This window comes from Notechis scutatus, chromosome 6, assembly GCF_049901735.1.
Source record: "Notechis scutatus isolate UNSWTSFEM ecotype Mainland chromosome 6, rNotScu1.2, whole genome shotgun sequence".
NCBI classification, from domain to species: Eukaryota; Metazoa; Chordata; class Lepidosauria; order Squamata; family Elapidae; genus Notechis; species Notechis scutatus.
The window spans coordinates 4,794,276-4,807,421 of NC_142014.1; the positions used below are offsets into that span (position 1 = coordinate 4,794,276).

General features: G+C 44.0%; 1 protein-coding gene across 8 annotated transcripts in view; it reads left to right on the forward strand.

The window, feature by feature from the left end:
* GXYLT1 (glucoside xylosyltransferase 1) overlaps positions 1 to 13,146 on the forward strand; it is a 52,844-nt gene that overhangs the window by 10,868 nt on the left and 28,830 nt on the right. For 5 of the 8 annotated variants that reach the window (XR_015750248.1, XM_087969261.1, XM_087969258.1 and 2 more), the window contains exon 2: positions 2,263 to 2,355. The exons of the other annotated variants lie outside the window; for them this stretch is intronic. Coding sequence is in view for 4 of the 5 variants with exons in the window: in XM_087969261.1 (XP_087825387.1) it covers positions 2,263 to 2,355 (93 nt within the window). In the remaining variant the exon portion in view is untranslated. The remainder of the gene's footprint in view (positions 1 to 2,262; positions 2,356 to 13,146) is intronic. 8 annotated transcript variants of the gene reach the window in all.

Consider the following 13,146-nt stretch of genomic DNA (forward strand, 5'->3'; position numbering starts at 1 on the left):
CCAAGTGGGCCAACATGTCTTTCATGAGGAGGAGTGGGTACATGTTTTCCATGCATACAGCGTTAATTCCCCTAAAATTCACGCAGAGTTTCAACAACCCATCTTTTTTCTCTTTGAAGAGGATGGGGGCAGTCATTTTGGACTTAGCCAGTTGGATAAATCCACAGACTAGGCTGGTGTCAATGTACTCCTTCAGTTCTCTTATCTCTTTGGGTGCCACGGAGTATATTTTTGGCTTGGGCAGTTTTCTATGGCGCAGTCTGTGGAGCGGTGGGGGAATAGCATATTGCAATCCTCACTGAACACCCGGCTAAATCGTGGGATTCTCTGGGGATCTGTGGGGGTGCCCGGGAGCGGCTGTGAGGCAGCAGCGGCTTTTTCGCTTCACTTAGTGCAGTTCATTTGTTGGACAGTTCTTTCTCCAGCAGTGTTAGGAGGGGGCCTATTCCCAGTTTCAACTTCCTGTAGCCACCTTCCCACAAAATGGTGGGGCCTCACTTGTCCAGCCATGCCAAGCCCAGAATCACTGCTTCTGTCATTTTTGGTACCACTACAAATCAGATGAGCTCCCAGTGCCGGTCCATCTCTAATCTTACAGGTTCAGTGAGGAGCGTGGCAAGGATTCCTCTTATCAGCGACCCATTGGCCTGTTTGAAGCATATGGGATTGGCTAGGGGCCTCATCCTAATTCCCAGCTTTCGGACTGTGGGCAGACTGATCAGACAATGGGTGCAGCCTGTGTCTACTTCCCCCTGGACCCCAGTTTTTGGTACCATTAACCTCGACTGAATTGCGAATGAACAGGTGGTCTCCCTTACCATTGGGTCGTCTTTGTCACTCATAGGCTGTCAGTAATGGAGCTTCAGCTTGTCAGGCGACAGCGCTCCTTCTTTCTCCAGCCACCTGTGGGAATGTCCTTGGTTCCCAAGAGAAAGAATTTTGTTTTGATTATAAATCCCCACTGTCTCTATTCCCCCCGCCCTGTCCCTCAGCTCCAGAGTGGCAACACTGAAGCCTCAAAATGGCCTCGGTCAGTCAGCTTCAGGGTTGACACATAGATTCTGAGACCCATCCACTTGACTTCATTGGGAACCTTCAGCAGCATCTTCTCTCAGGAAGAATGCATTAAATGGGGAGTGCCCATTCACTACTTCACAATCTTGTGTATAAACAATGCTGCTTTGACTACATAGCAATTCAATCTCACTTTTAAAATTTAAAATTATTTAAAATTTCAATATATATTAATTTTGCCTGGCAAACATTCAAGAAGAAATAGATGCTTCTTAGAAATATATTGTTTGTGGCTTAGCAACTTGCAACTTATTGTCCTATGAAATACTACTTAATACATGATTTTTAAAATAAAGTGGTTCTTCATAGAAAAAAAAAATCAACACTAGCCAAAATGATGCACAAATAGAATATTAGAATAAATTGAAATGACTACAAAAATAGCACTAAAACATAAATCCGTGTTCATTGGGGTATCTTTTAAAAGTTACAATTTTTTTTACTTCTTTTGTATGTCACTGACATTTTTATTGATAGGCAGTATCTGTACAAATATTTTAGTATAAAAACAAGTTTAATAGCAAACATAGTAAATATGTTATATGATAGGTATTAATTGTTCATACTTATCTAATAAGTACCACTGAATTTAACATTTGTAGGATTTGACATTGCACTGAAACTGGCCTTTTTGATTAAACTTTTTGCTCCTATTTCAGTGATGGCTAACGTTTTTGGCACTGGGTGCCCAAAGCGTGCATGCATGCGCAAACCCCCAAAATGCAATGCGCGTGCATCCCCGCACATGCACCCCACCCCCAAGCATGCATGTGCACCCCCATGCATGTGCATGCACCTGCGCATGCATCCTGTCCCCATGCATGCAAAGCAGAGACCCAAAGACCAGCTGGCTGGTGGGAAGCACGCGCGCATGTACAGCGGAGTTGACCTAGGGCAACGGCTTGTGTGCCCACAGAGAGGGTTCTGTGTGCCACCTCTGGCACGCATGCCATAGGTTCGCCATCACGGTCCTATTTGATTTATCTTTATACAATACAGTGTACTTAACACAACTAGAGAAAGTTGTATCTTCAAGGAGTGGAACAGATCATTTAGTAATCACAGTCACAGTCCAGTATTAGCATTTAGTAATGACATTTTTTTAAGGAGCAAGTAAAATATTCCACAGCAATGGAAATTGATAAAATACCATATTCACACAGGATTGTTTCTGTCTTACCCTGTTAGGTGTAAGAATATTTCTGTATCTTACTGGAATTCCTACTGGATGCTGCCTTCTGATGTTTGTGGAAGGAACTGCTTTTGGGAAACTGCCCATAGGTAGGCTTTGCCACAATCTTAATTGTTCAGTTTTAGACATGATAATAAGTATTGCAAAAGGTAGAAAAATGCTGATGCAATTACCCAACACTTTAGGGTTTTTTCTGTCACATTACACTTTAATAGATATAGAAGTCATTTTGATTTGATTTATTTTTAAAAGGTTACTATTTTCAAATTATGCATTTCTTTAAATAATATGTACTTTAAAATATTTATACTAACTCGTTGTAGTAATTATAATCTAATCAGCCTAAGAAGGTGTCCCAGATCATGTTATAAAGCAATAAAGTCTGCAATATATGTTGTAATTATGTGACTTCTTAATCCTTTAACTGAAATTTTGCTGCTGATGGCTTTAGTCAAGAATTAAGATAGTGAAATATAGTTTTGAGGAAAAAAAGAATCCTTTGTTTTCTTCCTATTGGTAGGAAATCAACAAAAAGAGGTGTGCAATAGTGGCAAATATCTATAGCTCAGGTGTAGGATGAGGATAAAGGTTCTTTCTCCATGCTTGTGTGGGTTGGTCTCCGAATTACCAGGCTAGGTTTAACTGTAAGGATCTGCCTCAGCTACCTTCCCAAGAAAGTAAAATTCTTGAAACAATTTACATTTCAAAAGGAACTTTTACTGAGAGATAGTGATTGCAGAGAAGTCAGGCAGAGTCTGAATTTCAGGTGCAAAGCTTTAGGCTAACTTTTCCCTTTCAACACCCACCTTGCTCTTTGATACCCTGTGTCCATCATAATATGCCACAAAGGTGTTTTGGAAATCACTGATGCTGGATGGTTAAAAGAGTTCATCTTTGGGGCACTGTGACCTTGGAAACCCAGACCAGTTCAGAAGGAGTCACTGCAGATAGTGTGAACTCCTCCTTCTCTTAAGCTCCCAAGCAGTTACAGCAACAACAAAATGAAAGCATGCCAACTATGTGGCCCACAATTCCTCCCCCCCCCCCGTCTCTTCCAGAGTGGCAGCTTTCTGATAGGGACCTGACAGTAACATCTTCGGCAGAGTTTAGGGGATGTCGGTGAGAACAAACTTTTACCCTCAGAAAGAGGTATAAATGAATAGACAAATGTTAGCCCTGGCAGAACTGGACAGCCCTTTTCTCTCTTTTCCCTGTGATATATTACATCTGTATCTAAATTTCTACTCCTTCACATTGAGCTTTTAGATTGAAATGACAAAAAAAAAACCGTGGGCATGGACAATTTCTGGGCTGGTGATGAAAACAAATAGAATTTTGACTAATAAAGTGACATTTGAATTCTCTTCCCTCGGTTTTGAAATAAAAAAAAGAAGCATACAGCATATTATGTAGTTTGACTTTGAAGCTGGAATTCTGTACATGCTTACATATAAACAAAAGTTTTTTAAAAGCAAATGAGGTATACCTATTGATAAGTATACAAGTATTTAGCTGTGAATGTAATGATTGTGTTTGAAGCAAAATTAGTAGACAAAATTCAGAACTATTTTTCAGTAGAATGGCAGCTATTTTTAGTTGGTGGAATAATAAAGGTTTGTAAGTTTCAGAAATATTGTAGTGGCATTAAAATTACTCCGGCTTATTGTGATGTTTCCTTATTTTAGGGATATTATTGTTTTAGCACTCATTTATAGATCACTTTGGACATCATATTAACTAACCTATGATTTACACAATATGACTGCTGGTTAATTATATAACATTGGGTGGTTAATAGTGGAACTATGGTTTAGTTGTGTCATACATCCTTTATTTTCTTCCTTGCTCTAATACAGTCATGAGAATAGATCTGGGCAACTGACAATATTTAAAACAGCATAAAAATCAACATGTTTGGCTGAAAACAAATTCACTAATAACAAACCAGCACTATCATTGCACAGATTAAACCACTCTCTGATTCTCATGTTCAGTGACAGAACCCGGTATGTAAATGTGGCAAAAGGATAACAGGATCGGGGCCAATGAAAATGATATTCCAAAATGTGGACACAACAGAAAGGGTTCTTTTCCTGGTCCCCACCAAATCCAGAAGTTATAGCTGGTAGATAATATAATGGCAGTTAAGTGCACTTCTTAAAAATTAAACCCAGAGATCCATCTCCTTTTGGATCTAATGAGATGGGTCAATCCCTCATGAGAGGCAGTCTCTCGTATACCAAGATTAAGCCATGAAGCTTACAACCAGCACCAGAAACATACTGGCAGCCAATGCAGCTCACAGAGCAAAGGTCTAATATATACTGATTAAGGAGTGCACATAACTGCTGGGATATTATCTACCAACTATAACTTCTGGATTCTGTTCAAGGGTAGCTTCATGTAAAATACATTCCATTTAAGATGTGAAAGGCATGGATTGCTTTGAGAAGGGCCTTGCTGTCTAAGAAAGAGTCCAATTGGCAGAAACACAAAATTGTGGAAAGCCATCCCCATCCCAGCTGCTGCCTTTTCATTGAACAGGAGTTTGGAGTCCAGATTTTGCAGTTTTTCTGCTTGGGGTAGTGTGGCCCCCCAAACAGAAGATGAAAGATGGAAAATCCTTGGAAGAAAGTGTCTGTAATATCCAAAGCCACTCAGTGTTGCTAGGGTTGATTTAAAGCCAGTTCTTCCTCATCCAATTCCAATCCCCACAACCTCGAGACGGTGCTTCCACTAGCAAACAGGACCGCCTGGATGGTCCCCAGCAAGCTCATCTGCCTTCTCTTCTCTTCCCTTCCTCTCTGCTCTGCTCTCACCGGCTCTCCTCTTCACTCTCTACCGGTCATTGCACTGCCCTCAGTCAGCTGGCCTCTGCCCCACAGCTGTTTTTCCTCCCTGTTCTGCAACTGGTCCTACTTGCTCACTAGCTCGGCTCTTTATTCTATACCAGTTGGCTTGCTGCCTCCTGTCAGCGATGGAATTCATTGCTGCCACACAGTTGAAGAATGTGGGAGGGGGTGATGTAAATTGAGTAGCTCTTAATAGACAAAATATATTATTTTGATAGTTCAAGGTTATAGAGTGTGGCACAGAAAAGAATAAAACTTACTGTGGGATTGGTGCACATGAGGGAAAAAAGGTGGGGGTTGTAGCTTGGGACTGTGTGTCTTAGTCCGGAACTCTAACAACTTCCAGCTCTCCCAGAAGGAGCTGTCGGGGTGGTGGTTAAGCCCCCAGGATTTGTTTCAACTATGAATCAATCCGAATACTCAGCCAGCATGGGAGGTGAGACAGAAGGGCATTGGGGGGACATTGCTGGAAGATTAATTGAATTACTGCAAAGGAGGCATATTGGAGGTGTGAAGCTCCAATTATATCGGAAGGCCAACAGGATCAGATTTCAAGGGAGAGACGAGAAATGCAACCTAATACAGGTATGTTGCAATCTTCTTCTCCCCCACACCCAGAAGGAAATTTACCCCCTGCAGAAAGTATCCCTACAGGGTGGGGATTTTATCCTGGTCAAGGGTGGATCCAGTACCAGTGGATGCCAGCGCCAGCAACGCCCTGGCCCCAGAGAGACCAGATGCAGTTCAGGGCCAATTTTGATGGATGCCCTGAACAATTTTCTTATTTCCTCACACAAATCTGGTCTCACATAGACCAATTTGAAGACTAATATGCAACCAAACATGATCTAGTTACTGCAATAACAGATGGGATGAATGAGGGGGAAGCTTCTGACTGGGTGGTGCAATTGCACTACGAACAGGCCCCAAAACTACAGGATATTAATGTGTTTCTTCAATTGCTGAGACTCAAATTTGAGAATCGAAACAGAGTGGCTGAAAATGAGGACAAACTAATGGAAATGAAACAGGGCAAACGACCCTTATCAGACTTTATATGGGACTTTAAAAGGGTCACAAGCCACCTCATAGATTGGCCAGAAAAATTAATCTTGCGCTATTTAAAAAAAGCCATTGACCCAAAAGTAAAGAAGATCTGCAACATTAGTGGAACACCAGAGACCCTGCAAGGGTGGTATGCGGCCACCCTCAATTTAGACCACAACATCAACCAGCAAAAAAACACCCCTACCTGAAGGTTCTCCTAGGAGAAATGTGGCCAGGCGACAGCGGACCAGACCTCCTGAAACTGCTCCCACCCAAACAAACAGAATGATAAAGTGTTATCATCGTGGCCAGGGTGGCCATAGAGCAACCGACTGTCTGGCCCCCGCACCTGTTCCACAAGCTCCACAACAAAGGTCTGATACAGCCACCAGGGTCCAGAAGAGTCAAGGAAAGCCCCCCGACACTACCTACTTTGCTATACACACCATAGAGGGCCCTCTCCATGCAGAAGAAAGCAGCAAACTTCCAGACCAACACAGCCTCCCTGGACAAACCCACTGATGAAGACGATCCTATGGTGAGTGCATCCATCTACCCCAGCCACCCAAAGACAGAGTTAATCAAACTGCAGATGGGTCCTTACCATGAACTCATATGTTTTATAGTAGCTCCAAGAATGTCAGAATCTGTCATATTGGGACTTGCTTGGCTAGATAAATGGGCCCCTACCATCAAGTGGGAGGATGGATTCCAGAAAATCATCATTGGAGTAGGCCTACTGCCCCCCCTTCCTCCCACTAAGAAACCACCATCCAACCTGGGTCCAAAAACTGAAGCAGCAACCACCATCTTGGACCCTCTTCCAGGTACTCTCCAAGTGCCCAGACAATATAGAGACTTGGCTGAGGCATTCAGTGAAGAGGAATGTAATATTTTACCTCCCTATCGACCCACGGATTGTGCCATAGAATTAGAACCCAGAGCAAAACTGCCAAAACCAAAGATGTATTACATGACACCAGCTGAAATGACTAAATTAAGGAAATACATAGATAGCAATTTGGAAAGAGGTTTCATTGAACCTGCCAAATCTAAATTGGCTGCTCCAGTGCTGTTCAAGGAAAAGAAAGATGGCAGGGTGAGAGTATGTGTTGATTTTAGGGGCATGAACGTCGTGTGCGTGAAAACATGTAACTTCTGCCCCTTATGAAGGACTTATTAAACCACCTGTCAAAAGGCAAGGTCATCACCAAGCTAGATCTGAGAGAAGTTTATTACCGAGTCCGCATAAAAGAGGGAGACGAATGGAAAACAACATTTAACTGCCCTTTGGGTAGTTTCCAATTCAAAGTCATGCCTTTCGGACTTCAGCCCCCCCGCAGTATTTATGCAACTCATCAATGAAGTGTTACATCTGCACCTGTACTCATATATCTGTATGACATCCTTATATTCAGCAAAACCATTGAGAAACATGTCAAATTGATCAGAGAAGTCCTGAAAAAACTTGTAGCTGCCAAGTTATATGTAAAGCTGTCAAAATGCAAATTCCACAAGGAGTCGCTGGATTACTTAGGCTACCGAATAGCCAACCTGGGAATTGAGATGGATCCTGGAAAAGTGAAAGCCGTGCTGCACTGGCAACCCCCAAAACCTGAAAGCAACTTCAAAGCTTTTTGGGTTTTGCCAATTTCTATAGACAATTCATTCCTTCTTTTGCCGAGGTTGCCCTCCCTTTGACAGAGTTATTAAAAATGGGCCCTTCACCCACCAAACCGAAGCCCAGTCAACCCCTTGCTTGGACCATGGACTGTCAGAAAGCTTTTGAAACCTCAAAACACCTTTTTGCAGCTGAGCCCATTCTCCAGCACCCAGACTCGACCAGACCTTTTATAGTCCAAGCTGATGCTAGTGATGTGGCGGTAGTGGCCATTCTGCTACAAAAGGACTCTCAGAACCGACTGATGCCTTGCACTTATGTGTCCAAGAAGCTAACGGACACAGAGCGAAGATGGGCAGTCTGGGAGAAAGAAGCATTTGCAGTACGATGGGCTTTGTTGACTTGGAGGCATTTCCTGGAAGGGGTGAAGGAGCCGTTTGAGGTGTGGACTGATCACAAGAACCTTGAGGCTCTAAAGACCCCTCGGAAACTATCACCTAAACAGGTCCGCTGGGCTCAATACTTCACGCGGTTCAACTTCAACATGAAATATATCCCCAGAGAGAAAAACATCTTGGCGGACGCCCTGTCCAGGAAACCCCAGTTTGACAGTCACCAAGAGGAAATAGTACAGGCTTTGATATCAGAAGCTCAAATTGGCAGGCCAGGTAACCACTCCAGGCCAAGCCAACCGCAACCCCAAACACCTGGAAGACAAACTGACCACAGAGTTGAAAGCAGCCCTATTGACCGATCCCTGGTTTGTGGACCATCAAACCGAATTAACAATGAATGAGGCTTGGAAAGGGACTAAACTTTATGTACCCGCAAACCTAAGACTAGTGGTACTGAAGCATAGCCACGACTCACGGCTGGGGGGCCACTTCAGGTTCTTTAAAACCCTACATTTAGTCAGGAGACAGTTCTGGTGGCCAAAACTGAAACCTGACGTTGAGGACTATGTAAAAAGTTGTTCAATTTGTGCCACGATGAAACACAGAACTGGAAAACCCCTGGTCTCCTCCACCAAGTAGCTGAACCAACACAGCCACGGGAAGAAATCGCAATGGACTTCATCATAGAATTACCTGAGAGTGGAGGGAATACAATCATTTGGACTGTTATTGACTTATTCTCTAAGCAGGCCCACTTTACAGCCTGTAAAGGACTTCCATCTGCAAAAAAGCTTGCAAAACTGTTCATGAAACAGATCTATAGACTACATGGAGTACCTCATAGAATAATATCAGATAGAGGGGTACAATTTACCTCTAAGTTCTGGAAGAAGTTCTTAAAGTCTATTGGGTCCTCCCAAGGGTTATCCTCAGCATTCCATCTGGCCTGCAACGGAGCAGCGGAAAAGGCGATGGTTGAACAATACATTAGATGCTATGTAAATTATCAACAGAAAACTGGGCTGAATTAGTACCTTTTGCAGAGGTTGCTTATAATAATGCAGTACATAGCAGGACAGGGTTGACTCCATTCCAAATCAACACTGGCATGGAATTTGTCCCTATGCCAGAATTACCTAGAGAACCTCCCACATCCATGTCTCTAACAGAATGGATGAACTCATTTAAAAAAGGGTGGGAGGATACAAAAAAAAGCTTTGACTGAAGCTGCAAAAGATTACAAAAAACGGGACGAACATAGATCCCTTCAACCACCATTTAAAGTAGGAGACAAAGTATATTTGTCTACCAAATATCTTAGATTGAAACTTCCTAGTAAGAAGTTGGGCCCAAAATTCTTAGGTCCATTCCCAATTTCAAAAATAATCAATCCGGTCACGGTCCAATTAAGTCTTCCCCGACTATTAGGAAGAATTCACCCTGTGTTCCATAGTAGTTTATTAAAACCAGCTTTTATATCAATGATAAGACCAATACCAATCGCTCCCCCTAAACAGTTAACCGTACAGGGTGAGACACATTATGAGATCAAGAAAATCCTTGATTCTGGATTACACCAAGGACGGTTACAATATTTGGTCTTATGGAAGGGTTACCCTATATTAGATGCTACTTGGGTAAAAAGTTGGGATGTACATGCAGATAGATTGGTTAACCAATTCCATGAGGAATTCCCCCAGAAACTGAAGGGTCCTCGTGGAGGGGGGGAGAAGGGGTTAAGGACAACACATTAACCACTGGTTGTGTTTTGTTTCTTATTTTCTTATAGGAGAAGGATATTTCAAGGGGGTGACGCCTGTCAGCTATGGAATTCATCACTGCCACACAGTTGAAGAATGTGGGAGGGGGTGATGTAAATTGCGTAGCTCTTAGTAGACAAAATATATTACTTTGATAGTTCAAGTTTACAGAGTGTGGCACAGAGAAGAATAAAACTTACTGTGGGATTGGTGCATGTGATCTGGTGATGAGGGAAAAAAGGTGGGGGTTGTAGCTTGGGACTGTGTGGGGAAGCCGGAGAAAATCAGTTCTGGACTTCCCCAGTATGTGCCAGGTACTGTTTCAATAAAAGTACTCTGAGATGGCATGTCTTTTGGAGTTACTGCAAGGAATGGATTTTCTCTGGAACGCTGACACCTGCAGTCAGTTTTCCTCTCTGTTCACTTCACTTCTATGGGCCTCCGGTCTCTTGGATGGGCCTCTCAGGTGCAGCTGGACTTCTTTCTCTTTTAATTTCTCCAATCTTCCTCTCCTTTTCCTTTTCTCCAATCTTTTTTTCTTTTTCTATGACTTATTTTTCCCTCTCCACCTCTCCGCCTACGGTTTAGCTTAGTTTAGTAGCAACTTTTCTACCCGTGATGTAATTATGCTTCCTCTGTTGCCGCTATCTTGGAACTCATTTCAGATAGATAGTTTGAAGGCTGCCTGCCTCCTTGGACAGCTTACAATTAAAAAGGTGAGAACAATACAAAAATAAACACAAACACCACGAAAATGGACATATGAAGAAAGAACCAATATAATGAGCTGCACCGCCAGTCTATCCAAAATCAGAGATATAGTCAAGTCTTCAGTAGGTACCTCAATGTCAACAGCTTGGGAGCTATCTAGATTACCCAGGAAGTGAATTAATGTTTTACCGTAAGACAGTACTTTATATTTTAATTCAATTCAGTGCAATAGTTAAGCCTTCAGATGTTTAAAAGAAAAAGTATTTTAACTATTTGTTATGTTTTTCGCTTGTAAGGCTGTGACAGGTCAAGGTGGGTGTTACTTTTTTTCTTCTGCTAAGGACTGAGTCTGTGTAAAAGGCTTATTAGCCTAGCTCTATCCACTCTGGGTTCCTCCTCCCCAGTTCTACTCAGTCCTTGGCTGAAGAAGGATGCAACAATTGCCTCCTGCCTTTGGATACTTTCTTGCAAAAGGCAGCCTTGCAAGGGAAATTCTTCTCAAAAGCCGGTGGCTCTGCTTCTCAGCTGGCTATCGGGGCTGCCTAACAGCTGACACTGCTCCGGAGGTCCGGAGCAGCCTGCAAGGGCCGTGGGGGCTCTTTTCAGCCCTCCGGGGCGAAGTGGTAGGCATCGATTGGCCACCCTCTCCACAGAGCCGTGGGGCCGCTTTGAGCTCTCTGTGGCCAAGAGGCCATTTTTTGGCCAGGAGGCCATTTCGGAGAGCGTGGGTGTCAGCCATGTGGTGAAGCAGGCAGCCACGTGATCCAGCGGCTGCCTTTAGGAAGAAAAAACCTCCCTGGAAATAAGGAGAAGCCTCGTGGCCAGAAGCTGTTGAAGACCTCATGGCCGGCTGCCATTTTGAAGACCTCAGGTGGCCATTTTGAAGAGGCCTTCTTCCCACCATTCTTGCACCTTTGTCACCACCAGTCTCGATTATTGCTGAGGAAGACATCGAAGGGTAGGCACTAAATATTCCTAAATTTCCCAGTGGGGGATTGGTTTTCCTATCCCAAAGTAGACCAGGGCCCTCGGGCTTCCAGCCTGGTTTTTAGTTATTACCCTGTTAGGCCCAGGAGAGTAAGAGTCCCAGTAGGAAGTGTTAAAACATCCTACTGAAGTTATATAGGGTAGAAGAGAGTGGTGGTTAGTGTGGGAATGGAGAAGATTTCTCTTGAAGTCCCTTTATAAATCCCTTCATGTGCTCTCCTCCTTGCACAGGACTTTCAGTGCAGAATAGGCCTTGCTGTTCCAAGATGGCTGAAGCCCCAAGGGAAACCAGAGCTTCTAAAGCTGTCAAGCCTCAAAAGGTGGCTCCTGCTGCTTCTACCAAAGGAAAGCAGCCTGTGAAAAAGGCCTCAAAAGTGGAGGAGAAGGATGCTTTTAGGTGCCATCAGGCCATAGAGAAACAGATAGCCAAGGTGCATCAGGCCTCTGCTCGCTTAATGACTACAAGAGCTACTTCTCCAGCATCTCTCATCAGTGAAGTGGATTTGGAGGAGCCGGGACCTTCTAGACCCGGTATCCAGACTTGGTCCCCTGATGTGTCCAGGAGAGGCGCTTCTCCAATTCCCTCTGAAGGAGGCAGTCAACTTGATGAACTTCAAGGAGAAGCTGTACCTTGGCAAGAGTGGGCGCAGTAGGCAGGGGATGAAATCCTCCTTCTACTGCTGGGGCCCAGACCAGCTGAACCTTCTGAATCGGATGTCCCTGCCAACTTACAAATTCTGATCAACAAGGCCATCAGGAAGAGCATCTCAGAAGGCTTGCAGAGAGCGACCCGACATTCTTCTGCAGCTTCTGATTTATCAGAGAGACCGTCCCAGGTTCGAGAAGCTCTTGTCAGAACGAGGTTCCTTTATCCAGGATCCAGTTTCTGTGTTGGCTGAGGACTACACTCCTACTCACTCAGAAGTTCCATCCTTGGTGGGGGAACCTGACAAGCCGGAATCTGACATGTCAGCGGATGAAGGCACCTCCCACGAGGTTCCAGTGTTCACAGGTTGCTTCAAACATACCTTGTTGTCTCTTGTTGTACAAGGCGAGAAACATGTCCAACCTGAAGGGCGCAGATGATGAGGTTGCTGCCTCTCTTCCTCCTGAGGAGTCTGATGTTCTCTTTGATGAGCCAGAGGTGAGGAAAGAAGTGGTCCCATCTCCTCGACTGTTCCTGAAGGTAATTCGGAAACAGCTGGAATCTCCTGCCTCATGGCCCAGTCCTCTGGCTTCCAACCGCAGATTTTTCAACATGGGGCCTGAACTCACAAAAACACTCCAAGTTCCCACAGTGGATGTTCCTGTGGCAGCTTTGGCTTCCTCGTCATCTGCCCTATTGGATCCAGAGGGTGTCCTCACGTCTGAAGAGAAGGGTGTGGAACAATCGCTTCAGAGATCCCACCTGGTAGCTTCCTGGGCGGTCAAGGCATCTACTGCAGCGTCGTTCTTCACCAGGACGTCGCTCAAGTGGCTGAAGCAATTGCAGGATAGAATTCCTTCG